The sequence below is a fragment of the Boleophthalmus pectinirostris genome, unplaced genomic scaffold (assembly GCF_026225935.1).
Source record: "Boleophthalmus pectinirostris isolate CB_2022bp ecotype Guang Dong unplaced genomic scaffold, ASM2622593v1 HiC_scaffold_21, whole genome shotgun sequence".
Lineage (NCBI taxonomy): Eukaryota > Metazoa > Chordata > Actinopteri > Gobiiformes > Gobiidae > Boleophthalmus > Boleophthalmus pectinirostris.
In genome coordinates, this window is record NW_026571175.1 from 19,113,277 (window position 1) to 19,140,008 (window position 26,732).

Consider the following 26,732-nt stretch of genomic DNA (forward strand, 5'->3'; position numbering starts at 1 on the left):
TAAATTGCAGTAATCATATGACTTCTTCTGAGTCAAGGGGTCTTTAACAAAGAGGTCCTCAGATATAAACACCTACATACATGTGGCTACAATCAGTTATGCATTTACTGTCAGCAAACTCTGTTTATGGCTTAGTCAAGCCAGTGATCGTAATTGGGTAAAAACTGCAATACTGTATCTTGTATTGATAAATATTATTTTAGAAATTTCTCACTTCTGTGTACAGTGACAGTGCAAATAATACCCCTGGTCATACATGACCATGTATGACCAGGGGTCATACATGAATGAATGTATGAATGTATTGGATTCAGGATGTTTGTTTTGAAGAAGTGATCCCCCTTTACCACTATTCAAAATAGCATTCTTTACATGTCAGTACAACAGAGTGGGTCTTTGCTGGTAAGTAAACAACACATATATAGTAATGACTGAGAAGGTGGTGACAATAAAACAGTAAACACAGCTTGGAGTGCTGGTGTTCAGGTGGTTGTGCAAGACAAGGGAAGGCCATAATTATACCTTCATTGCAAAAAAGTGAACAAGTTACTCAAAAAACACCTTAACTTTACTCACTGAAAGAATCATGTCAGATGTTGAAACATAGTTAATGGTTCAAAAATGCCAACCAAAAAATAAGATAATTTGTATAATGTGCTGCCACAAACTAAACTGTCACAAAGCTAAAGTTTTTACCTCAGATAGAAGGATTTCGGTTTGCTGTTTGTTAGTGTGTTTACAGACTCAAATGTAATGGTTCAATTTCCCAATATCTCACAACTGATGTTAGGCAATTCCATCTTTTTCCCTTATCAACAGCTACCCACTATGTTGACAGAAGTTTCACTTATCTTTTCTTTTTCACTTATTGTACATTCCATGCATACTTAGCTGCTTTAAAATATTTCCAGGGTCTAAAGTTGTCAGTATAATGAGTCACTTAGACTTTAAAATTATGCTAATTTTAAACTGGTAAATCATCAGCTATTTAGCACTAAAATGGTAAATTATTAAACAAGGCCTATTGTCAAAATGTCTGCTTCTATTCATATATTTATTATCCAAATAATGGGAACAGGCATTGGACTTATTATTAATTGTTCTGACAGGTTTTTGGGCGCCCAGCCTGTCCAGCTCCCACTGTGTTAGAATTATAGATTCAGCCATCATCTTATTGATCGTCTCAGCGGGGTGTCTTTTATAAAAGCAGCTGTTATATTACCGGAATACCATGCCTGACAAAAAAAAAAAAAAAAGTAAAATTTAAAAAAAATTATAATTGTACAAGCAAATAAGGTCCCTGTCTGTTAGATAGGAAAACTGAGACTGCAAAAACAATCTCTCAACATATCCAAACAAGTGGCTGGGGATTGAAGCAGTCATAAAATGTCAAATATTTGCCCCACGTGCTTGCCAAAACCTTATCTCTAGAACCTTCTTCAGGATTCTAGTGATTGGAAACCTCTCCTTATTGCAGTCCCTCTCTTTCTCAAGGTGAAGTTATGCAATCAGTGGCCACTAGAGGGTAGGTCAGGAACGGAGGTACTTATTACCTAGGAAAGAAAAGTTAAAGTTTGTGAAGAGGGAATTGTTGTGTTACTGCTCTGAGAATAACAGTAGATTGAATAGTTAAAGAAAGTCTGAATGTATTTGTGTAACAGGCTGGCATTGTAGCAGCCAGGGACCGGACAGCAGGGGTGTGAGTGGGAGTGGTTTGTGTGCACTATATAGAGAGAGTGACAGAGCAGATTGGAGGACACTCTGAGAAAGACCTTTTACCCAAAGATTCACCTGACTGTGGCTTCTGAAGCAACACACAAGGATTATAAAAGATAGTTTACTTCAATTCAAGGTAAGCATTCACTTATTCCTGCTTTCTTTTTTCAGCTAGTTTTTCGGCAGGTGCATTCACTATTCTCATGTTACCTCAATTATATTTCTTTAGCCTCGTGCATTCTTGTCCTACTTAGATTATTCTTTGTTCTAATCTCTGTAAAGCTTTCACATTTGCAACATATTTACTTTGTGGGTGTAAAATTGTAAAATGTATAAAATGTTTGGTCTACACTCAATGGCAGACAGATTTGAAGGTTACTGAGTTCAGACAGTTCAGCTTGTGTAGTTAGAAGAGCCGACTGATAATGCCCACCCTTCACTTACCTGTCATTGGACTGGTCCTGTTGTTGGTCACACCTGCATTGGTATTATTATACATGGGTTAAAGGTACACTGTTCAATGGTGGTTCTACCATCTACTTGTTTCCATTGAGGTGTTATTTCTAGAATGTTGTACACTATGGCATTAAACAGAGTTTTTTCCATGGAGACAAGCAGGTGACACTACCAGGACAATTTACAGGTGTGTTTAGAAGTGACCCCAGTCACAATAAGAATGTTTTTAAAGGTATTTTTTAGCAACAACAAAACCGGTTGTTGAATAAATTAAACATGAATGAATTTCATGCAATATTATGGAACATTCCAGGCAAAGCAATAATAACCATGCAAACAGGTGGCATAAACCCCTCCTAGAAAAGCTACATAGTGATTAAGATCGAAACTGTAGCTGAAATTAAATGATAAATGCGAAAACAAAATGAACAGCCTTTCCATGAATATGTTTTGAAATAATCTTGCACCTTACACACCTTAAAGGTGTTCTACTTGGGCACTTTTGTTTGCACTGAGATCACTTGCTATGCTTGGACTTGCTAAGACTTAAATCAAAACATTGCGATATTAAATTGTACTGGAAAGAGCCTAAGAAATGTTTTGTTGATTCTTGCCATTCTAAGGAACCATTTAGTTTTACATGTTGTCACTTGTTTGAGCTGGACTTTTCTTTTTCTCTCTCTCTCTCTCTCTCTTGCTGTTTCATAACACTTGTCCCTCTGAATGGGACCACTAATATGACTACAGCTGCCCCTGCATTGATGGGCCATATGGTGGTCTGGCTTTGGAACACAGGAGGAGAAACTGAGATAAATGATTAAAGTATCATCTTCAAAAAAGGCTCTCTTGTGCAGCTTTAAGATGATGTGCTTTTACTATTATGTTGTTGATTGGTCAGTTTGTAAAATGCTCAGTAGAGATTTTTTGTACTATTAGCCACATGATTACTGCATTAATTTTGCATTTATTTATCAGTTTTATTTTGTACCAGTTGTTTTTAAAAGTGTTCAGGATTTGACTTTATTAACATTGCCAGATAGACTGATCGCACAAGAGACACAACAGCAGCAAGATAGGGCTAATGCCACCATGGTGAGGGTCTGTGGGTTGTATATCTAGTTTTTATTATTTAAACCTTGTCTGTAATACAGTGAGCATGTACTAACTTAACCTTTAGGCAACAGTGTTTTGAGCAACACGTGGGTACATTTTGACCCAAAGGCCACAGCATCTCATTTAGTAACAGACTGGTGGGTGTTTTATTGCACGGCTGCTACAACAAAACACTTGTTGTAAAAGGAAGAGACTTGCTCATCCCAATGGCCATATGCCTGCTTGTGCATCACTGTGAACCCATGTGTGTGTGTGTTTCTTTGGACTAAAGGCACAGTCATGCAGAAAACAGTCCAGCAAAGATCCTTTTTGAGGAGCACTGCTTTATGTGCACGGTACCTATTACGCTCTGGAATCTGATTGGATAATTAATGATTTGATTTATGTAAGCAGAGGCCAACCCCTTTTCATCATTTGACCCTGTCCATAGGATCTGTACTTAGTGGCAGTCCAGCACACACACAAACACACGTGACCTTTGTTGAGGCTAAGTGGACAGAAATGGGTCCTGGCATGTGCATTGGACAAACACAAAACAGACATACAGGAAAACATGCTATGCTCAAACAGACAAAATAGGTGACGCCAGTGGCAATCCCAAACACACTAAGAATGCATGTTATTCAATGTATTTTTGAACATGTATGCAAGTTAGATAAATTAATGCCATACAGGGGGACATTCACCTTTGATATATTGATAAATAAATATAACTGTTTATTATTAATGACTCATTTCCCCCAATAGGACAGCTTCTTGCCATTGTCTATTATTTCTCTGACTTCCTGCTACAAAGAAGCACAACGTCTTTACTGTTCAAATCTTTAATAATATCTTGTTAGTTATTTTGGACATCCTTTGACTGGCTATGAACAGCATGAGGCAGAATGATTTATGGGGACAGAGTAATGGTCAAGTCGACATTTTCTTCTTACAAAGCTACTGTTTGTTTTGGCTTGTTTTAAGGAAAGTTGGGGGGGAGAAATCCCAGTCGATTATTTAGTCTCAGTGCTGCAAGCTTATTTTAGCCTTATCTTTAGTTTCTGTATGTGTGCAACCAGTCTACCATTTGAGTTGATGTTTATGAAAACCACACAGAGTAAACTTGATGGTTTGCTGGCAAAAGTCACATGTGAATGCACCTACACGATGCACCTTCCATGGGAAAAACATTTCTGCAGCCATACAGACAGCCATTTAAAAATATAAAAAAATTTTTGTGTGTTTTACAGCTCACAATGAAAGTCATCCTGTTGACTGTGGTTGCCCTGCTGATAGTGGCTGGTGAAGGTACTGCAGATAGGATTTTGTCGAGAAGGACCAAGAGGGAGCTGGCCAGCCCACTGCACATGGGAGGCATCAGGGACCCTCATGGCTCTTACTGCCAGAGGAGAGGAGGCTGCTGTCCGGGCAGAGACGACACGTGCACTGTCCCATATCTGGACACCATCTGCTACTGTGACCTCTTCTGTAACCGCACAGTGTCTGACTGCTGTCCTGACTTCTGGGGGCATTGTCTGGGGGTGCAGGCTCCTTTTATCGGTAAGAAGTGGCAATAATAAATCAAATATTTTTGGTGCTGGAAGAAATACTACTTTTAAGATATAATACTCAAAGATGCATTTGAATTTGCTACCACTCATATAAAGACGTAAATGATGGAATAGACTGGCCTAAGCCTAGAAGAGGTCTGTCTCACAAAGGCAAACACTGTGAAGACCTGGATCCTTTGTTCAGTGGCAAATACTTAATTAAAATGACTGATCTCACAAAATACAGCAGTTACTGACACTGACCCTAAAACTTCAGTGCCAGCCAATGCTAATGAATATAAAGGATCTGTGTCCTTTGGCAGATGTAATAAAAGCAGCTTTGAAACAATGTCCAGGTGCATGTCTCAAAGTTGATTTATGAAACACCTCCACACTTTGTGTCGATTAAACCTGCTGCAAAGTAGTAACTGTGACAAGCACATCACTGCTGTTTTAGAAACATATATTTGGCGTAAAGGCATAAAAACTGACATCAACAGGAAAAACATGAATTTGAAATTAGATGAAATTTTACATTTTATTACATTGTACAAGCTTTCACTGTCACTGGTTAACATGCAAAGGTGCAAAATGTGCCAGTGAGCACTACCTGAGGAGGGAAGAAGGAACAGTGAGCTTCTTATTAACCCAGGAGGAGGGGAGGGGTATACAGAGGGATGAATGGAGGTCAGGCCAAAGAATGTGGGCTATGTGGAGGCAGAGACACCAAGCCTGGGATGGGTGACACTGAGGTCTCAGCAGGTATGTGCTCCTATATGCGACAAAGCGGTTCAAAAGGTGACACTTTCAATTTAAAGGACCCATACTATGCTACTTTCTGATTCATGAACCATCCATTTTTAATTCTTCTCAAACTGAAAGCACTGTTCTACCTTGTGATGTCATGTGGTAATAGAGGAAGTGGTCCTCTGTGTTTTTAAACCCCTTACACCTTCACTACAATAATTTGGATAATTTCAGCCCTGGGATTGCCAATCTACTGAACAAAAAGTAATAAGATAGCTGTTAACTTGAAAACTACATGACCCAAGGCGGAGATGGAGATGTAGACAGACTAATAATAAAGGGTTACTCAAACATGTGTTGATGAAACAAAACACAGCTTCAGGTGTGTTTTTGTAGAAGTAACAACATTATAACATGACTTAAAACTTATAAGCAGAAAAAAACTGATGGATGGAAGAGTCACCTACACAACAGGTTGTTCTTTTAAAGACTGACCACATATTATTCCTCACCAATGTTATTCATAGTCTGATTCAACTGCTTATTACCATTGTGAGAAATTAAATAGTTATCATATCAAATCACCTGTTGAGTACTGGAGAATTATATGTCTACAGGCTGTATCTGGCACTCTAGTATTTTACAGTGAGTTGTGATTGCCCATGACAGCTGTATACCATAAATCCCACTTTGCTAGACCTCACGTTAATCATTTACTTTGTCAGTAAATTCACACTGTAACATCATGCCATGAATTCTTTAATAAATCTACACAGGCTGCTGCCTGGGCTATAAGTGATTTTATAGATAAAAGTCTGTCACCAAGTCTCTGCTGTTTACACAACTTCTCTGTGAATCAGATGGTGAGTGTTTCGGGTCAAATTCCCTCCAAAGGAATGTCTAAAGCTGAGTCACTGTCGCCACGTCATGTTTTGAATAAAAAATGAACTTTATCAACAGGAACTGAACATTTCCCAGTTTAATTATTGATGCATTGAGTGGGCTACATTCTTGCTCTTCTCATTAGATAAAGGTGAACATAAGCTGTTTAAAGCATGGAGGAAGCCTGGGAAGGCAGGAAAGACTCAACGCCACATTCCTACTGTGGATTATGGAGCTCAGAGCTTCTTAGAGCTCACATATTTTGTGTGTACACTTGCACCCAGACCAACACATTCACACACACACGAAGAGCCATTAGTAATGCCACACATCAAATAAATTAAGCTGCTATTTTCTGTCTCCTCAGGCACCTGTGAACGAAATGGAAACAAGTTCTTAACGGGGCAAACCTACAAAGAGAACTGCAATTTATGGTAGGTAAACACACCTTTCTCCTGCATGTCTCCTAATGCACATAAAATCTAAATGTTCCCACAGGTGAATAAAGAGTCAGACAAACTCAAAGCAACCTACATCTGCATTTTGCATTTTCTTGCAGGCATCTATAATGTGACTATTGCTTTTCTCTGAAAAAGTCATTATCTCCTCCCCTATGTTAGTAACTACACAACACAAAAATGAATGAATGAATCTGCTGCTAAATAAAGGTGCTATTCATATAAACATACATTCATAAAACATGTAGTCTAAAAATGTGCAGTTCATAAATGTGTTATCTAAAGTGCATGTTAAGGTATAAAATATTTGAACTATTGAGGCAATTCTGCTATTGAAAAATGTAAAGCATTCTACGGTTACCATATAATTGATACCTATGGAAAGCCTTAACAACATACCATAATTGTCTGATAGGTTGTCTAAGCAAGTTAGGAGAAGCTTGTAAAACATTCCTTATGTCTGTAAGATATACATGTCCTAAAGGAGGGCTAAATCTGTTCCTGTAGTGGGCGTTCAAACGGAGGAGAGGAAGTTAAGAGTTAAGACAGATGAATTACATTCCTCACCTGTTCTCGACTGTGGTTTTCTCACTACAGTGTCACAAAGTCTCTGTCTTATGTTTAAATAGTAATTTGTTGTTGGTTTAGTATATATTTGTACACTATATTCAAACTGAAGAACACTGACACTGTTTGCCAGGGCATGTCATGTCCAAACTTAACATTGTTGACCCTTAGCTCTTCAGCTCCTGGCATGGAACAGCTGTTTAACTGCAGTAACTGCCCTCTGTCAAAAGGAAGTCCTAAGTCGTATTGAGACAGCTCTATTACATTTGACTGAAAGGTCCTGATGGTTATGCAGATAAGAGACAGTCTGGAAATGGCTCTCATTGAGATTTGATGGACTGCAGGCCACAGGCTGAAGTGCACAAGGACTGACTTGTCAAGATATTTTCAGATTAGAATTGATTTGCTGACAAAGAAGTCCCATACCCACCCACGTTCAAACAGACTTACTAAAGCACTACACATAGATACTTGAAAATTTGCCCCCTGTTACTGGTACGAAAGAAGATAGCTACACTTATAATTTACCAAAAGGCCATCCTCCCAGTCTGACATGGCTTCCGCTTCAGTACACACACCACTCTCCCTTTTTCTCTCATTAACGGCACAGAAACCCCCACACTTCTATCTGCACTTCCGACACAAACCGCCTGGCCAACAGATAGTGCTGCGAAATAGTGATATCTTGTCAGCAAAATATTGCTGATAGAGGTAAAGTGCTTAAATAGCAGGATGGCTGTTGATTGCTTTATGAGCTAGGAACATTTCACCATTCCATAGTTATTGAGCGTGACCTATTTGGGTTTATAACACATATTTGGGAAAATATTGCAATCACAGATGGATTTGTGATATCAATCACCTTGAACAAAAATGTGATGGGACATGACCAGATCATATTCCCAGAGATGACATAAACAGTGGATTCATTATAAAACAAGATTATTTTTTCCCGTCTACTAGAACATTCCTACTGCTGTTTCCCTCATAATATTGATAGTATGTGTTCTTAAACTCAAACATCTGTTGCCATGTGAGCTGATACACCTTGCGTGGGTTCTGTGTGTTATATAAGTGACATCCCCATGTTATCCCCATGTTATCCCCATGTCCCAGAGGTGAAGTCATTGGGATTATCAAGTGTGACCTGGAATGTAAAATATGGTCTCTCGTTGTCCACATAGGCCTCATTACTCAAAAGTGCAACCACGCTCTGTCCGTGTGCCTCTGTGGCTCTGTCATTATACCTGCGCTTGTGTTAATTTATTATGCTTCATGACCCAGTGGCGCTTTGCTGTGTGCATTCCTGCGATCTTCTGATGGGAGGGAGGGGTCAAGAGTCACTATCTGTACTCCTGCACTTGTGTCCCACTGTGGGATGATGTTGCGGGAGTCACAGGGAGGTATTGTGTGCGAAGTGTGAACATAGAGGAGGTACACATAATGGTATCCAGTGTGTCTGAAAAGGACATTAGATCTGAGTGTGTGAGATGATAAAATATGTCTGGGCTCAGTTCAATAATTTAACAGGTGTAACAACAGTGTACTCTAATTGTCAGCAAACGTGCACAAATGTCGAACTTTTCAACTGAAGTTATGCATTCAAAATAAATGTCAGCTGTTGAGGCGCAGGTCACTTTTTGCTATTTTTAAACATACCCAAAAAACAAGTAAATGTCATTGTTAATATCCTGCTCTCTTATCCACTTTGTCATCGCCCCGTCCTCTGTATTCAGGGATCTTTCTCTTGGCTAAAAATGGAGCTGTGTGCTGCTGCCTTAAAAGGCTCCACGTGGCCTTTATCCTCCTCATCTCCATCTCATTCTGTCTCCATCTGTCCATTATTTTCAGAGGCTAACTTGGCTCATATAACCCTAACCCTAACTTTATATATGAATATCCCCTGGGTGTCTGTAATGCTGCATAAACTTTACAATTATTATTGTCAAACCAGTCTCTTAACTGTGTTATTTTTGTGTATCTTTTCTAGTACATGCGGTTCTACTGGGCGCTGGGAGTGTGAGCAGAACTCCTGTTTGATGGAGGCGGACATGATTCAAGCAGTAAACAGAGGAAACTATGGGTATGGGCTATACAGGACTAACCCTGATGATAAGATCCATAGTACATGTAGTTCGTGACTTCAGTGTCCTGCTCTTTCAGGTGGAGGGCTGCTAACTACAGTCAGTTTTATGGCATGACCCTGGATGAGGGCATTCGCTACAGACTGGGCACACACAGACCCTCCAGGACAATCCTTAACATGAATGAGATACAGGTATTTCTCATTTCATTTTATATATTTTAATAAATCCCAGATATTTGCTATTTTGAACCCCCTAAGAACAGCATCACCGTCCAACCTTAAGTATCAAGAAACACCTAGGGAATTTGTCTCAACAAAATGAAGTGCATTCCATAAAGATAGAAAATGACATTCACTTTGGGGGTTGGTTGGAACATAAAATAATATTGGTACAGCCAGGAGGCTTTGCTTGCTTGAGACAAGGAAGACAATATCCTTCCCTCCTTAGGAAATCTCAGTTAAAGAATTTCCCCTGACTACATTTCTCCATTGGAAACACCCTGTACATCCCAAACACACCCATTTCTTCAATACACTTCTCTCAGGATTATTTATAGCAATTTGTAACATGTGAACCTCTGGAATATGAACATTATAGATACATTGGTCAGAAATAAAAATGTATAGATTATTAGCACCATATGTCATATGGTGCCAGCATATGTCAGCATATTAGTATTAACGGCAATAATGTAGGTTAGACACTGAACAGTCAGACCTGTAACTTGTCTTCATATATTAGTAACTTGAGCACTGTTGTTGTTGTCCTAATTCTGTAGTAAATGGTAAATTGTCATATTTTTATATAGCACACCTTCAAAGCACTCAAAGCGCTGTACATCAAAGAACCACTCATCCATTCACACACACCAATGTACAGACACTGGAGGCGAGATGGGTTAAATGTCTTGCCCAAGGACACAATGGCATTATTATTCTATGAGAGCTGGGATTGCTATGCCAACTTGTGGATCAGTGAATCTGACCGCTCAACCAGTTATGTTTTTTTTTTTAATATCAAAAGCAGGATATGAACCGCCAACCATCAGATCACAAGACAAAAGCTCTACCAACTTATCTACTGTCGCCCCATACTGAGCTACTGTTGCCCCATTCTATAAGACAGAAACATTTTCCCTTAATTATGGTGGCTCTTGAGCAGGTGACTCCCTCTGCGTCTGGGCCCTCAGTCCACTGTGATCCATGGCGTCTCTGTTTACATTGCGCCCAGACAGATTACATAAGACAGACCCAGAGCAGCAGACAGAAGATAGAGGGGATGGTGGCAGGCATAAAGAGCAGCCTCCTCCTCTGTCTGCACCTCCATCTCTCCATCACACGTACTCCCGACTCTCATGATACGCCGTGTCCCAAAACTACCCCTTTTCAGTTTCCGATGGCTACAAGTTCCTGCTTGCGCCACTACATCTCATCTCATCATAAACCCTCATTTCTGCACACTTTGTTTGAAATGGCCCCAAATTAGACAATTTCATTACAAATCTTCCATAAACTTCATGCTATATCATCGTTAGCTTTTCAATGCCTTGAGGATGTGTCGTAAGCCAGAGTCCTCGACCTTTCACCTTTGGGATAGTGGCACATTCCTCTGTCATGTATCAGCTGTCCGTCTGGCTCTGCATACTTCAAGAGGGGGGCGTCCGTTTAACAGAAGCGTGCGCTCTGTTATCACACATAACTGAGAGATTAGGAGTTCACCCAACCTTAAACAGAGATTAATGAGCAGAGTATGTTTGGCATTTCCAGAGTCATGTGAGCCATAACATAATGAGGATTTATCTTCACTGCAGTATTTCTTATTGAAAACATATAACACACACATTCTTCCCATCTTCCAAGAGAGTGTCCAAAAATGGTAGTGACTATGGGAATCAAAGGTTGCTGTCAATTCCACTGTCTTACAGATTGACAGGAGGCTGAGTGCTCCTAATTGCATGTGAATAAGTCCTTTCTGCACAATGCTTGATTAACACGCTTATGCAATCAGCCCATGATCCAACCACTGTGGTGCAAAGACAAGAGCTGAATAGTTTGTTGTAATCCCAAATTTCCACTGCAATCTTTCAAAACATAATTTATCTTCAATTCTAACAGAAAAAATAACAAAAGATGCTGTGGTGTTTCTGTTAGATGAACATGGATCCTCAGAGCGAGCAGCTTCCTCTTTATTTCAACTCAGTTGAGAAGTGGCCTGGGAAGATCCATGAGCCTCTGGACCAAGGGAACTGTGCAGCATCCTGGGCCTTCTCCACAGCAGGTTGGTTATAAAACAGTGTCTTTAAAATAAAATAAACTGAACTTAAGTACTTCCTACATGAATTGTCTGTAAACCTCAAGAAATAGTTAATTAAAAAACTTTGTTGCTCTTCCTTAGCTGTGGCTTCAGACCGAATCTCCATCCAGTCCATGGGTCACATGACACCACAACTGTCCCCCCAGAACCTGATTTCCTGTGACACTCGTAATCAGGGGGGCTGTGCAGGAGGGCGCATCGATGGGGCCTGGTGGTACCTCCGGCGCAGAGGGTACACTCCACTATTAGGCCTCTTAATCTGTGCTTATTTCACAGACAGTTTTCTGACTTTTGCTCATGTTTTACAGAGTTGTCACTGAGGACTGCTACCCCTATAGACCCCCCCAGCAGACCCCTGCTGAGGTAGCCCGCTGCATGATGCAGAGCCGCTCAGTGGGACGGGGGAAGAGGCAGGCCACACAACGCTGTCCCAACACACACAACTACCACAATGATATCTACCAGTCTACTCCTCCGTACAGGCTCTCCTCTAATGTAAGTAATGCATCCACCACCTGCTCTGCCACTTCCTGTAAACACTGTGGTGTAACAGCATTCATACAACATTGTGCTCAGATATAATGTAATTCCCCTCACATGTTTCTCCAGTGTGGACATTAGTCATGCATTTTTGTTCTCTATAAATGAATATGGGAAAATTTTAAGCTATGACACAGCTCCAAAGGGCTCTGAAAGGCAGAAAATTTATTATACAGCATATTGAGCTCCTACAACAGGATACTCTGTAAATGTTACAATTCTTGCCAGTTGTTTTCTAAATTTGTTTATTGCTGAGTGCATTTAGCCTGTTTACCGGTCACAATTTTAGGCCATATGTTTATTCCTGTATCAAATGACTTGTAAAATTGAATTTTGCTGTTTGTTGTTATTGATAGACTCTATTACTGACAGTGAAATAATTATATCAAGCACTAAATTGAGAAAAACATTATTTCAGTCATACTTTACCAAAAATATCTATCTCGAATACATCAATATTCTATTACTGCTCTTTTATCAGGCTGAATCGATCAAAGTTAACTGATGCTAATGCTAATGCTTCTTACAATCATTACTGCATAATATCTGTGTCTCCCACAGGTCTGTGGAGTCAATATGCTAGATATTAAAAGAGGAGGCCCAATCTATTTCACTTTTAACATTTACAGAGGCTGTTTCACTCCTCCACATCTAACTGACATATAATGAGTTTTATCTGTCTCATCTCATAGGAGAAGGAGATCATGAAGGAGATTATGGATAATGGCCCCGTGCAAGGTAACATGATCTGTTCAAGTTTTTGCCTCCTTAAATATAACATTATCTTAGCGTAAACAGTGCTCCCTCGTGTGTTAGTGTCCACACAGTGGACTCACAACTCAACAACTTGAAATGCTTGCAACTTTGAGGGCTGGGTGGCACGTCTGACCCTTAACCTTTGACTTTCTAATAGTTCAGAACACATTTTAAACTTTAACTCTTAACACCTGGTCAGAAACTGTAGGCCATCGTGTGTGCAGGGTCAATCTGACTTCGCTTCATGGCCCGCCTCATTGTCTGCTGCCCATCTGGACTATGGTCAAGTCCACTTAAGACACAGCGTGTGTATGTGAAAACGTGGGTGTGTGTGTGCTCCGTGGGCCCATGCCAGGTCTTTGGGTTATTGTTAAGCCTTCCAAAAAGACTTTTGGCTTCAAGTCAAGTTCCTTTTTTACAAAGCTAAAGACGTGTGTGTAAGACTATTGTGTTGCATTGTTTCGTCCTGGTTTAGTGGAAAGTTCAAATGAGGTTAGGTACATAGTGTTTCAGTGTGTTCTGCAATCAGTCAGAATTTGTACAGAATTTTCACATTAACATTACCATTTTGCTTTTGTAGCCATTATGGAGGTGCATGAGGACTTCTTTGTTTACAAGAGTGGAATCTACAAGCACACAGACGTCAGCTTCACAAAGCCTCCTCACTATCGCAAACATGGGACACACTCAGTCAGAATCATTGGGTAAGTTTGTTAAATTTAAATTTACATCCATTTGATTGGATTACTGAGCTGAGCAATATAACAAAAAATATAAACATTTATTCCCCCTCCTATTAAGTGATCACAAATTAGAAAATGTCTTTCAATATTTGTTTATATTATTTATTTGTTTATAAACATTTTTAAATGCTGAGTTTAAATGATATCAGCGATAAAATGATATATGAGTTTAAATAAGAAGCTTATGTTTGAGCATTGAGGTCCACTGTGAGATAGAGCTCCAATGGCATCATCATGATTAATCAAACACTTACCTCTGAAATGGCGCATGTTTAACTTGTTTTAGCGCAGCATTGTTGTGGTCTTTCAAAGTATTTATTATTACTGGAGCAATTTCTGTGTTTCTTCTTTGCAACTATGTTTATTATGAATCAGGCGGTAATTGTGTTAACTTAACTTCTTACACTGTCATGACCAAGTAGATAAATATGCATCCCTCCCCTCCAATTGTTTTTGGAGACACACCTTGTCTCTGCTCCTCTATGGGTCCAGACAAACCCCTCTTCCTCCTGTTCTCCTCCTACAAAAACCACAACAACCACAAATATGCAGGCAAGCAGACGGCTGACACACCTGGAGACCCTGGCCCCTCCTATTCACTCCTTTTCATCTCACCTGTAGCTGTTTGGGCAGGCTTCCACTTTTTGAAGCAAAAATAATGTAACAAAATTGATGACTTATTTATCTATAAATCTAAGAAGAAATAACATCAGAATAGTGCAGCTTCTTGTGTCAGAAAGAAAACCAATTAGCCCTCTGTTTGCATACTCTCTAACTGCTTGTCTTCTTGTGATCTTCAGTAGAAAATTGAACAGTAATAATAATAATATTACAATGCTTTTGCTTGTCCTGACAAAATGTGAGTTACTTAGAAATTCCCCATTGCTATGACTAAGGGCTTTTATCTGATTTATCATTTATCAAGACAAAACACTGCTGCTGCTGTCTGTGTGATGTATATGTTTGATGGCATTCATTTGATGATAACAACTCATGTACAGGCTTGTTCAACATAAACACCCAACTTTTATCCACAGACCTGTACTTACCTTGTTCAAATAACATGCCTCACAGCTCACAGTGGTCTGAAAAATGTTTTCATGTAAAACTGTTTGTACCGACGTCTCTTGTGTTCCCATAAAAATTTTACGTAAGGTTTCAAATAGAGATGATCACAACAAAGCAATATCTAGCAATATACATTTAGTATTTATTATTGTGTTTAGTCATCTTGATTTGACAGACAACTAGTCTTTAGTCTTCCAAAATAACTGTAAAATCTTCAAAGCTGTTAGAGTTTTAGGTAAAATCAGTTTTAAAAGAAAAACAACTTCTATACAATTCTCACATGCATTTCAGAACGCAATGTATTTCATAGGGTCTAATCTGCAAGATTAGCATTATTAGTTTTGACCACATGAAGATATTTTGTTGAATGGACTTCCACAACGTAAATAACAACAACCTGTGCCAACCAACCAAATTTTGGTTTTGATTGTGACAGACAGAACATTGAGCTCTCCTCTCTCCTGTTTATGTGCAGGCAGGTGCTACTATTTGGGACACTACTAATGCCACCTCAACCACTACTGCAACCAACATAGAACATGCGCAACACAACATAATTTATTCACCACTTAATTTGATACATTCCAACATTTATTATTGTATTCATTTATTAAGTATGTAATTTTTGGTCCTCTATGCTATGCCTCTTCTCCTTTGGGGCAGTTGGATGGAGGACAGCTTTTTGAGCCTCGACCTGCCTGCACGAGCATGAGTGTGTTTGCTCAATGTAAAGCCCACAGCGGTGCATTGGCTTAAGCCTGGACCCTGGGAAAGTTTGTTAAAACTGTATTGAAGCGCAGTGTTCTGGAAAGAGTATTGTCTGCTGTGTTGATCCTGAACGCACCGGACAGAGATGGGATCAGTGCCCCCGGAGGAGAGGTCAGGGGCACACAGGCTCGCAGAGGGCATGTGCCGTGATTAGAGTCTGATTCTGTCTGACCCTACCCACTGCAGGTATCTCTGAAACTAAAAGTGGCATTGGATGGAAACAAAAAGCTCCTGATTGGTTGACATCAGTTGTTTACACAACTGTGTATCTGTTTTATGATGTCAGACCCTAATAAAGTCACTTGCTGATAGAAGCATGGCTCATGTGGTGTGGCTGCGGCCTTTGGACTTGGCACGGACCAAAACCAGGATCACAATTTTCCCAGCATTCCTTGCTCTTATAAAAGATAACAAATGATTGGGCACCACAAGCCTCTTGGGAAAGTGAAGACTCCAAGTGAAAAACAGGATGACTTTGGGAGTCTGTTTTGACAAAATTAGGCGTCTAAAGGTCAACAACAGTTGACAAGAGCTGGAACTTGAGAGCAAGGTATGATGGGAAATTGACTTTTTTAAGCTGACTTGAGGAGACACAGATAGTGCGTCTGCTTTTACACAGTCCATGTTTGGTGGCTGGACGTTGACAAGATTGAATTAACTTCCCTGAGACCTCCTCTTTGCTTCCTGTTTCATGCCGGAGTGAGGAAACGGCACAGGAAAAGGGGAATTCCATGTTCTTTGGAGTGGAATGATGTACAAGTGCAGCTAGGTGTTGTCCAGCCATAAATACCATGTTTTCAGGATGTTGATGAAGCATTTTTCCAATCTTGAGCATATCTGACACGCCTTCCTGCTTTTATCTGTCAGTAATGCCAGTGTCCAAGGTGAACACATTCCTAGAGTGTCAACTCTCCCTGAAGTTTAAAATAGAGGCCTAACTATGTGGTCCTAGTTAATTTTATTGAGTTTGTTTATTGATTGCTTTTTAATTGTTTATCTTGTTTGATTTGACTGGTTTTATTATTTTAGAACGAGTTAGATTAAGCATTTGAGCATTTAATAATTTTTGTTTCTTAAGGATTCATTCGATTTTTAAACATACTATAAAAAGCACACCATAGACACAAGGCGAATTGTATGAGATTTTAAATCTCATACAATCTCAAATCACGAATACTGCAGCGGGACATGTCTGCGGACCACAAGCTGCAAAGTTGTGAGCGCACGTCGTGTCAGCTGTTTCCTGTCTACTGTAAAACCACTCGCTTTGAGCCTCTTAAGTGTTCAAGAGGTCAGAGCACTGCACTTCTAGTTTAGAGGCAAGTCAAAATTGTGTCATTATTATTTGTGAAGTGTGGTGCAATACTTCAGATATATGATATTAATGCACAGAAGGCTGACAATAAAGTACACAGGAAGTAGAGCCACTATCGCTAATCTGCAGCTTTACCCCGATCCGTGCGCTGTGTGGATGTGGACAGACACAGACACACAGACTGGGTGTCATTATTTGCAGAGTACAGATTGTATAGATAATATGGATGCGATTTACATTTACAACTTTACAAGAGGTGAGTAATAATTATTTTAGCTATTTCCTGAGTTTGTATCTTGCGCCTCAGTTTCCGTCACTCTGTCTGAAGCTTTATCGGCTGTTGCCATAGCACTGTTGATGTTTGGAGGTTACGATCTGACAGAGCAGCTCAGAGTCACAGTGACACCATACACTTGAGGAGCACAGTTGCTTCAAAACTGCATACGAAGACACAAAGTCGGGTCATGCCGCCCCGAACTCAGGGAAACAAATCGCCATCTAAATCAGGCAAATTTTATTGTAGTGTGTGGTGGCTTTTATTCATATTGTTTTTACCTGTCTCTCTGCAGCACTTTGGAAACTGCCTGTTTATAAAATGCTAACATATAGAGGATTGGGTTAGGGTTAGTGGATTGGAGACACCTTTTTGATGTAATTTTTAACATTTCTTTACTGTTTGTTCTGTACATTTAATTGAACTTGTTTAATTTTCAGGTGGGGAGAGGAGAGAAAAGTTGACGAAAGAATACAAAAATACTGGGTATGGTTTGAATTATTATTTTTGTTAACATGTTTTTTTTAGCTTTTTTATAGAAAATAAATTGCTATATTGTGTTATTTTTTACATATTGGTTGAGATTCCAGTATTGCTCAAAACTGTAAAATTACACACACATTTGGGTTCATGATGTGACGACCATTGTTGTCACTTTCTAAATAATATTTTTCTACTTTAAAAATTCAACTCAACTGTGTACAAATATGTATTTTATAAATTACATGTAGTTTTTTTTTTTAATTGTCAAATTTTTTGGTATTTCAACAAAAACACTAAAATGCTCACCACCACGCAACAGAAAAGGTGTTACACCCCCAAACAAGTACCCATTTGCAGAAATATTACCTTCCATCTTGTAAATTTTGATAGCTGTCTTGTTATAAACAACATACTTCATATTCCAATTTTTGTTATTTTCAAAAGAACAACTTTGATACTGTAGATAATAATTTGTCACCGCTAATCCTGTATCCATTATCCTTTCAGATTGCCGCCAACTCCTGGGGAAAGAACTGGGGTGAAAATGGCTACTTCCGAATTGCCCGGGGTGAAAATGAGTGTGAAATTGAGGCTTTTGTGATTGGCGTTTGGGGCAGAATTACAATGGAGGACATGCACAACCACCATCACCACCATCGCAAACGCAAATAAAGACATTTTAAATCCTCATGGGACATTTACCTTACACCGCACTGACTGACGTGAACTTTACCAGTGGACCCACCATGTTTCCTGGGATACAAGATCAATCCTCTTCACACCCATTTACAGTGTGGGTCGCTAAAACTCCCCTTAACATGTCAACCTTCACGGCTTCCTCTGTTTTTATTGCTCCACAAACAACTCTTTTTCATCCTCCCCAGGAACAACCATCTTTAAACACCAGAGTTTTAAACCACCAGAGTATTAAAAAGTAAAAAAAAAAAAAAAAAAAAAAAACAGCCTTACCTGACAAAAAAGATTATTTAAAAAGGTCTATTATCGGCCCAAAGCTTTCAGGCTAAATCTATAAACCAGACAGAGGGGGCCAAGGGGACAGCTCAAAGAGGAGGAAATTTGAGAAGCAGATTGTTAGAGGTGAGACATAAAGCTATTAGGCACACCCAGGTCTAGTGAGTAACATGATATAATGTCTGATATGACCTTTGTGGCATGGGGCTGTCATTCAAACACAAGCACAGTTGTCTCTTTCGCTCAATTTAACACTCTCATTGAGTTAACAGTAGCTCCAGGCAGCGGTTTCTCACACTCACTGTCACAGAGAAACCTCAGTGCCTTTGAGGGTGAGATTTTCACTTTGACCAAGAATCAAACAGGAAGTCTTAAATATTTAAACTCAAATCAGTTTAATTTCTATTATATGACCCTGTTTTAACTGTTTGACTGATATTTTGGCAAAGGATTTTAAAATAAAATAATGACAATCCTCACTGTTAACAAAACGACAACAAAACATGTTCAGTCTCGTCCTCAGCCCGGTCTTATTCCAAATCAAACATTCTACTGTATTTAAGACCAATACGAGATATTCATGTTAAGCTTACAGGTGCATTATGTAACTTTTCTAACTGAGGGTCTGCACCTACTTGATGTTACTGAGATGTTATTGCTTTACCTGGATTTTTTTTTTTTTTCACCAGTATGGTATTAAACTTTTTCAGTCTCCACAGAGACAAGCAGGGGACCCCACATGGCCAAGTTACAGGTCAGATCTGTGAAGGTGCAAATCAACTCACAGTGAGCAATACAACTGTAATTGAAGAAATATTAAGTTGCCATATTGTGGAACATTCTAGATAAAGTAATAGCAGTTTCATAGAAATGAGCAGGTGTCAGACCTGGAACAATCAGTTTTCTGTGCAACTTTAAAATAACATTACAATAGTTACTGTTTGCTTGTTTAAAGAATTGTATTTTATTTTTGTATATATTGTTGTAGCTATCACAGAACAGCATTTTGTACCTTGATTGACCACTGCTTCTAAAGCCAGTCTATCTTCACTTGTCACAATATTTCAAGCTAGCAGTTGCCAGGTCACATTAAAGTGTACAGCCGATCTATATGTTGTTTACAAGCACCCACACCCACTGTAATTGTTATGGCTGCAAACATTTTCTTCTCTTCACTTCACTTATGAAGTTTTTATTGGAGGCTAATTGAAGTCTCAACTGGTATATTATTACCACTCACTGTAAATTACATATTTGCTCCAACTTCAAAACACCTTTTCATTTCTGTCAAATTCTGGCTCTGATCAAATTAATTTTGGAGATAATGTGTACAATTGTTATTCACATTTTGTAAAATATGGGTTTGTGTGTGATCATTTCGAATGTTTTAGCTTCAGCTGTCAAAACCATTTCTTGTCACTACTGTTATTGTCATAAAATACAGCTCTTTGGTGCTTATTTATACATAAACGTAACTGTATGGTATGACCTAATGCAGAAGTCGTCACAGACTCAGACCAAAGGTGCATCCTCCATCTTTACATCGTCTTTTCCTTGGACCAAACTTAATGTAACACATTTCCATTATATTTTGTTATATTGTGACAGAAACTGTTCATCCACTGCAGAGCTCTCTCACTTCAACTGTATTTTCCATAAAGTATAATGTGAAAAAAACACTTCATATCCACTGACTTATTTATAAAAGGTGTAAATGATATGCTTTTGTCCTATTTCTGTTGTGCATATTTGTCAATGATTGAGATACACATAAAATAAACTGCCTCAAAAAATACTTGAAAAGTATGTACTTTAGTTATTTTTGTGTCGTGAATGTGAGTGTGAGTTTTGCTAATATTTGGGGTCAGTGAGCCAAAATGAGCGATCTGCTGAGGGGTAAACAAATCTGATGTGGCAGGCCGGACACAGTTTGTGCAAGAGTCTGCGGTGTCAGCGTTTACACTGAGAGCGATAGTGTGGATGTATATCACAGGTTTGGTGCATCAGAGAGGGTTCGGTTAATATACTGTTGGTTTTCTGAGTTTAGAATGTGATACATGCGAGATATTAGTTACTAATAACTACAACTACTAAACTACAAAAAATATAAATTAAAGGTACACTATGTAACTATTTGGTTAGGTGTTCATCATGTACTTGTTTCTATAGAGATGTAATTGCTTTGCCTGGAATGTTCCATGGTATGACATTGAACAGCTCTGCCTTGCATTTATTCAATTACAGATGGTTTTATTGCTAAAAAAATACCTAGAAAAACAAACATTCTGACAGTGAGCTAGGCTGCCTCTCCACAGATCTGACCTGTAACTTGGTCCGGTTTGGTCTCCACGAAGATAGAAAGGTTTAATGCCAAACTGTGAAACATTCCAGACAAAACATTAACATCTCGATGGAGACAAGCGTTTGATGGATCCTCCTCCAGAAAAGTTTCACAATGCACCATTAATTTTCCCTTCTTCCATAAATTAATTATAGTCCAAGAATGTTGTGATGTGAATTAAAATCCAGCAAAAGTGAACAACAGAAAAATTAAGACTAGAATTAACACTATCAGTGCTACATGCTTGGTTACATCCACTGTTGTAAGTTTTAATCCCTAATTTCAAATAATAATATAACAATTCAGATGAACACAGAATAATCATAGTTTGCCATATTCAAATAATGAATAAATAAATAAATAAATAAATACAATAATAAAGAATATACAGTTCAACTTGATATTGACTCTCACTCACAACCATTTAAGAGCTCCAGTTTGAGTTTTTATGGACTAATTGTGTTGTGGGTTTGTTCAGTTCCACACCTGGATGCACATCTGTCCTGAAAGTGAGAGTGAACTGAAGACTCCCTGTGCCTGTTTGAAGCCAGACCAAAAGCAGGTTACTTTAATAGGTCTTATTAAGAGGTGGGTGAAAACTACCAGGTCCGGTGCAGAGCTGCTCCTCCCCAGGGGACTGACCTTCACCTTGCATTCTTGCATCTGGTAAACGTTTAATGAGCACTGGGCATGTACTCTCCAAACAATGGGGCATACTTGTAAAAATATTTTCCACTGTGAATCTGAAAGGCTGTGACGTAGACTCTATAGTTAAAGCAGCTATGAGCACACTTCCCTCCATTCAAAAGGCAGGTAAATCCCAGACTCGGGTGGAAAAAGCTCTTTGGAGTTTGACATCTGACCAAAAAAGGATTTCCTTTTTATTAATTAACAAATGAGTGTGTTAGAGGATTTGTGTGACATGAAGCTGAGATACAATCTGCTTTGCTATCTGTTACTGTAACTACTAGAAAAATAACTGACAAAGCTACTGCACAAATATAGGGTAGCACCTTATAATAACATCAGCTTAATTAAAGTGTGTAGAAAGACAAAACAAATACTTTATTGAGAATGTTTCAGGTTTAATTACTTAATGAATACCCAGAGTCTAACTCCTAACCCCTTAATTAGGCAGGCCTTCAGCTACTAGGCCTGAATCATTATTTATAAACCATTTGTCCATTATGAATAAAAACTATGTTTTATTAAGACTCTATAGTGTAAAGTGTTACTAACAAGGTAGTCTACTAACAGTAAATGCAACAAAAGTAAAAACAGTTATTTCTCTTGCAAACAAACTCTATTGGTTTACATAACTTTGCATGCATTTATGTAGTTTTACCCTGGATATCTGACTTTATGTGATAGAAATATTAGACCTGTCAGGATAATTTTTTATAGCAACTTATTGTTCAATATATGAAAGCTGGAACAATATATTTTAGGGCTCAATATTTATTGTGTAAACAAGCTGTATTCAATAGTGTGGAGATTTTTGCCATTTTTAAGTAATAAGGTCAAATGTGAGCTGTAGAGAGTAAAGCACTTCTATGGCTCATTATCGTTTTCTTCTGCTATATATTTGTTGCAGCTCTTTCAATGATACTGGAATTGTTCTGCTTTGTGTCAGTGGTATAAAGTACTTTCAATATTATAGTCTATTATAACATTCGTTTGTAGCAATATACCATGCTTCAAAATGTATTAATGTGACAGGCTTAAGAAATGTGTAATAATATAGATTCTAGCTCAGTAAAGGTTCAGCTGCTTCACCAAAGAATCCAGAGAACAACGATCACTATGGTGGCTTATCTCACACACAGCAGCAGTCTGTTGGATGTACTTTATTATACACTAGGAGCAGGGAGACAGCCAGTGTTCTGTTCTGTTTACATTTCGCTCATTGTTTTTGCGTCATGCACGAAGCCGCTCATTTATTTCCACCGTCACTGCCTCCTTAGTCCGTTCCTCTCAGCTGATCACCCAAAGGAAGTGCTTATTAAAGTGAAACAATCATTGTCCAAAACTCCACCCAGGAAGTACCCCGGTCCAACAAATGCTTTACCGACACTCTGCTTTTTCTCAGGGGAACTTCAACAAATATGATGTGAAAAAGAGGTGGAAGTTATAGGTTAATAAATATGAGAAGTGAAAGTAAACGTAGAACTGTTTTCTTAGGTTATAGAGAAAATAAGTAAAAATTGTCCTGAATAAGGAAGTGTCGATTTGGTAGACCTATAGTATTAAAGGTGCATTGTCTAACTTTTCTAATACCTGCAGTGTTTCAACATATGTCATTAAACTTTTCAAACTCCATAGAAACAAGCAGGCCAATTTACAGGGGATATCTGTGAAGAGGTGACCCCACTCACAGTACAAATAAAGGTATTTTTAAGCAATAAAAAACACCCTTAGTTGAATAACTGCACCTTATATAAGTTTAACCATATTGTGTAACATTACAGGCAAAGCAGTAGCATTTCCGTGGTAGTGGACCCCCAAGCTGAAAAGTTACGGAGTGCACCTTTAAATAAAGATTTATCACATTATTATTACGTGACCTCAATAACTGGGCTACTTTTACTGCCACTCCTTTTCCTTTGACCCCTACTAAAATAAAAAGCTTTTTCTTATCCAGCAATTTCTTCTATTGGAACATCAAACCAACATACAATACTACAGTCTTTTAAGAATATTTATTTACTCTTTTACTCCTCCATGTTTCTGGAGGTAACGGCCTTTTCAGCATCTTGTATAGCCTAATAAAAATATATAGTGACAGTAACAGCGCATTACCTTTGATCTGTTCTCCCAACTGTGTAAACAATGCTCCAACTCTCACGAGACTTCCTGCATTGTATTTTTCATAACACGATAAAACCCACTCCTCAGGGAAAATTGTGTTTGCAGTGAGTAAAATGACTTTTCCTGTTTATAAAGAAATATATATATATATATATATATATATATATATATATATATATATATATATATATATATATATATATATATATATATATATATAATAAAACTCTGATTATAATTGAAAACAGGTTCCATATCTAATCTCTTTATTCATATACAATCGTGTTATTTAAAGCAAAATATTAAACAACTTTTCAGTGAATGCACGTTTTGTACATTTGCAAGTGCTGCCATCTACTGGTGACCTCTTAAAATAACACACAGGGACCTCTACCTTTATTAAACTGAATTGCCAAATAAATAATAGAAAATAAATAAATAAATAAATAAATGAATAAAAATAAATAGATAAAAACAAAGCAGAAGATTTTAAGGAATTTAAATTCTTCATTGGTCATCAAGAGTAAACACACACGTCATCTCTTATTTTCTGTCGATCAGTGCATGTTTTTGTGGTTGCTCATTCTTTTGGGATTGTCCAGTTTTAAATGTTAATTATGCACTTAATCTTCAATCAGCGTGGGCCATTTCCTCTTCTGCACTCACACATTCTGTAGGCACAAATGTAAAAAATACCTGCAAAGAAAAACAGCAAACTACATTCAAATCTCCTGGCCATAACACAATTACAGTGTGGGTGGTATGGATCTATATCACCATTGAAATCCAATGAGGAGTGTTGAAGAAGCTTACTAGAGGCTTGGCAACAGACTAAACTGACTAAAATACGCACAAGTCATCATTTACCTTTGAATAAGATGATACAAGTCTATGTCAGAATTTAAGCTTATCCCTACCAAAAATTCTCCTAGTTTTTATAATTTCTTCTTTGTTTGATATTTAGTGAAATGAGATTCTGATAGCTGGAATGCTTGTCTATGACTTTTGTATAGTATTGTTGTTCTTACCTGCAAAAAAGGTCATGAGCATGGCCACCCAGCCCAATATGTATGACCAGGAGAAACGCCAGTCACCAAAACGCCTTCCCAGGAAGTTCACTGTCACTCCAGTGTAGATGGCCATACCCAGCAGAACAAAGAAAGCTGAAAACAAAACAGGAAAGAGTGATGTCAGTTTAACTACATGTGTATATTGATGAAAATACTACAAGCTGACTTACATGAGACAAAAAACATGATTCCTGCAGCAAAGGAACGGTTGAATCTCTCAAAGGAAGAGAAGTGTGAGAAGGACATGATGCCAGCAATGATCCCGGCGAAACAGGTCATCCCTGACAGGATCATGAAGGCCCTGGTGGCATTCCAGTAGGCTGCCAGAGCAATAGAAAGGTTTGGTGCAATTATAACAAGAACCGATCCTGATATTTTAACAGTTTTTTATGATTATCTTAACATCATACACTCAAAGGCTTGTTGGAGCTAGTGACCCTAAGTAATTGTCATAATAAGCGCATCTCCATGTGGTGCTGTCTAGACCATAAACAGAGTCTTACCTATGCTGTCCGTTTGCATGTAGCACTTGTTGGCCATGCAGTACCTCCACAGCCCCTGGTGGGCGTAGTTCCCTGAGAGACGATACTGCATCCAGTAGTCGGTGGCGGTGCACACCACCAGCAGAATGTTCCCCACTATGGCACAGAACAGGCCCCCTCCCATAAAGCTGTACATCTTGAGCTGAGACAACGGGCCCACCGCAGAGCAACTGTTCAATGCATAGGTGTAGATAGCAGTTAGTCGTTTTTTTCTATTTCAGTTAATAATATAGAACAACTGACATATACAGTGTATATATGTACCTTTTCCCTGACTGGTGCATTATATAAAGTCAAACAACAAAAGCTTTTTGTTCAGTAGTCCAGTTGCAAAACTATTCTTAAATTTTTCACCAGAGAACCGAAAAACACAGTGATTTGTTGTGCCTTACCTTGAATCTGGAGCGCACCTCTCTGCTGCCCACCTTTCTGAGGCAAACACACACAGTGGAGTGTCAAGAGAGCAGTTTCTCACTTGGACACAGACAATACTATGACCATAAGTTGTCCCCCGAGCGTTTCTGTTGATCACAGCAAAATCCTTTGGGGTGTGAGCTGTGCCTGAATGAAGCGACCCGGGGCCCAGCACATGTGATCTATGGGAACACAGAGCAGGGCTGGTCTATGTGACTTTATGCTCTGTTTTGTTTGTTTGTTAACAGTGTGCTCCAGAATTGGGGATGTGCAGAGGTTTGCAGGACATTGAGTTTCAATGCATCATGCTGAAACAGACAATATGCATTCAGTGCTCACACTCTGCGCAGGGGCTCAATGCTGTCCCCTTCCTTTACTCTTATAATTTAAGCCTTTTTAAATACAAGACACAGTTAATAACAATATCAGGACAGACAAATATCCACTGGAATATATGTGCCCAGAGTAGAATAATAAATAATTAATACAGGAAAAATGTCTCAAGCGTTGTCTTTTAAGTAGGTTAGACTACATAGATTTAGGCCTGTATTGGCTTAATTACCATTTTACAGGAATATTTTAGTCTGGCTTCTTCTGGCTCTTGAGCAATAAAGATGCACAAGTGGGCAAGAAGAACTTATGCAATAACTGGGCTGAGCTGTCTACTTTTTTCAAGATGTTCCAAGTAAGAGCCATGTAAACAGGATTGTAATAGCTACCCCTATTAACCCCTTTTTAATATAACTTTAAGACAGTTGGTTGTCTTT

At 38.6% G+C, this 26,732-nt stretch overlaps 1 protein-coding gene and 1 pseudogene across 1 annotated transcript; one reads left to right on the plus strand and one right to left on the minus strand.

Moving 5' to 3' along the window:
- The first annotated feature begins 1,692 nt into the window (after nucleotides 1-1,692).
- On the plus strand, nucleotides 1,693-20,593 carry tinagl1 (tubulointerstitial nephritis antigen-like 1). Its single transcript, XM_020932785.2, has 12 exons — nucleotides 1,693-1,852; nucleotides 4,518-4,827; nucleotides 6,814-6,880; nucleotides 9,462-9,554; nucleotides 9,635-9,749; nucleotides 11,709-11,835; nucleotides 11,953-12,103; nucleotides 12,180-12,366; nucleotides 13,104-13,149; nucleotides 13,748-13,871; nucleotides 17,776-17,821; nucleotides 18,326-20,593. Exons 2-12 carry the CDS (start codon nucleotides 4,524-4,526, stop codon nucleotides 18,488-18,490), a joined length of 1,425 nt encoding a protein of 474 aa, XP_020788444.1. The 5' UTR covers nucleotides 1,693-1,852; nucleotides 4,518-4,523; the 3' UTR covers nucleotides 18,491-20,593.
- Nucleotides 20,594-24,273: 3,680 nt separating this feature from the next.
- LOC110167503 (lens fiber membrane intrinsic protein-like) lies at nucleotides 24,274-26,700 on the minus strand (annotated as a pseudogene).
- Nucleotides 26,701-26,732: the final 32 nt, after the last annotated feature.

What these genes read in the sequence shown, in the direction of transcription:
- tinagl1 (XM_020932785.2), top strand. Translation starts at nt 4,524, where the DNA reads ATGAAAGTCATCCTGTTGACTGTGGTTGCCCTGCTGATAGTGGCTGGT. An exon ending in TGGTACCTCCGGCGCAGAGG is followed by an intron (nt 12,104 to 12,179) that starts GTACACTCCACT and finishes CATGTTTTACAG; the next exon opens with AGTTGTCACTGAGGACTGCT. An exon ending in AAAGAATACAAAAATACTGG is followed by an intron (nt 17,822 to 18,325) that starts GTATGGTTTGAA and finishes TTATCCTTTCAG; the next exon opens with ATTGCCGCCAACTCCTGGGG.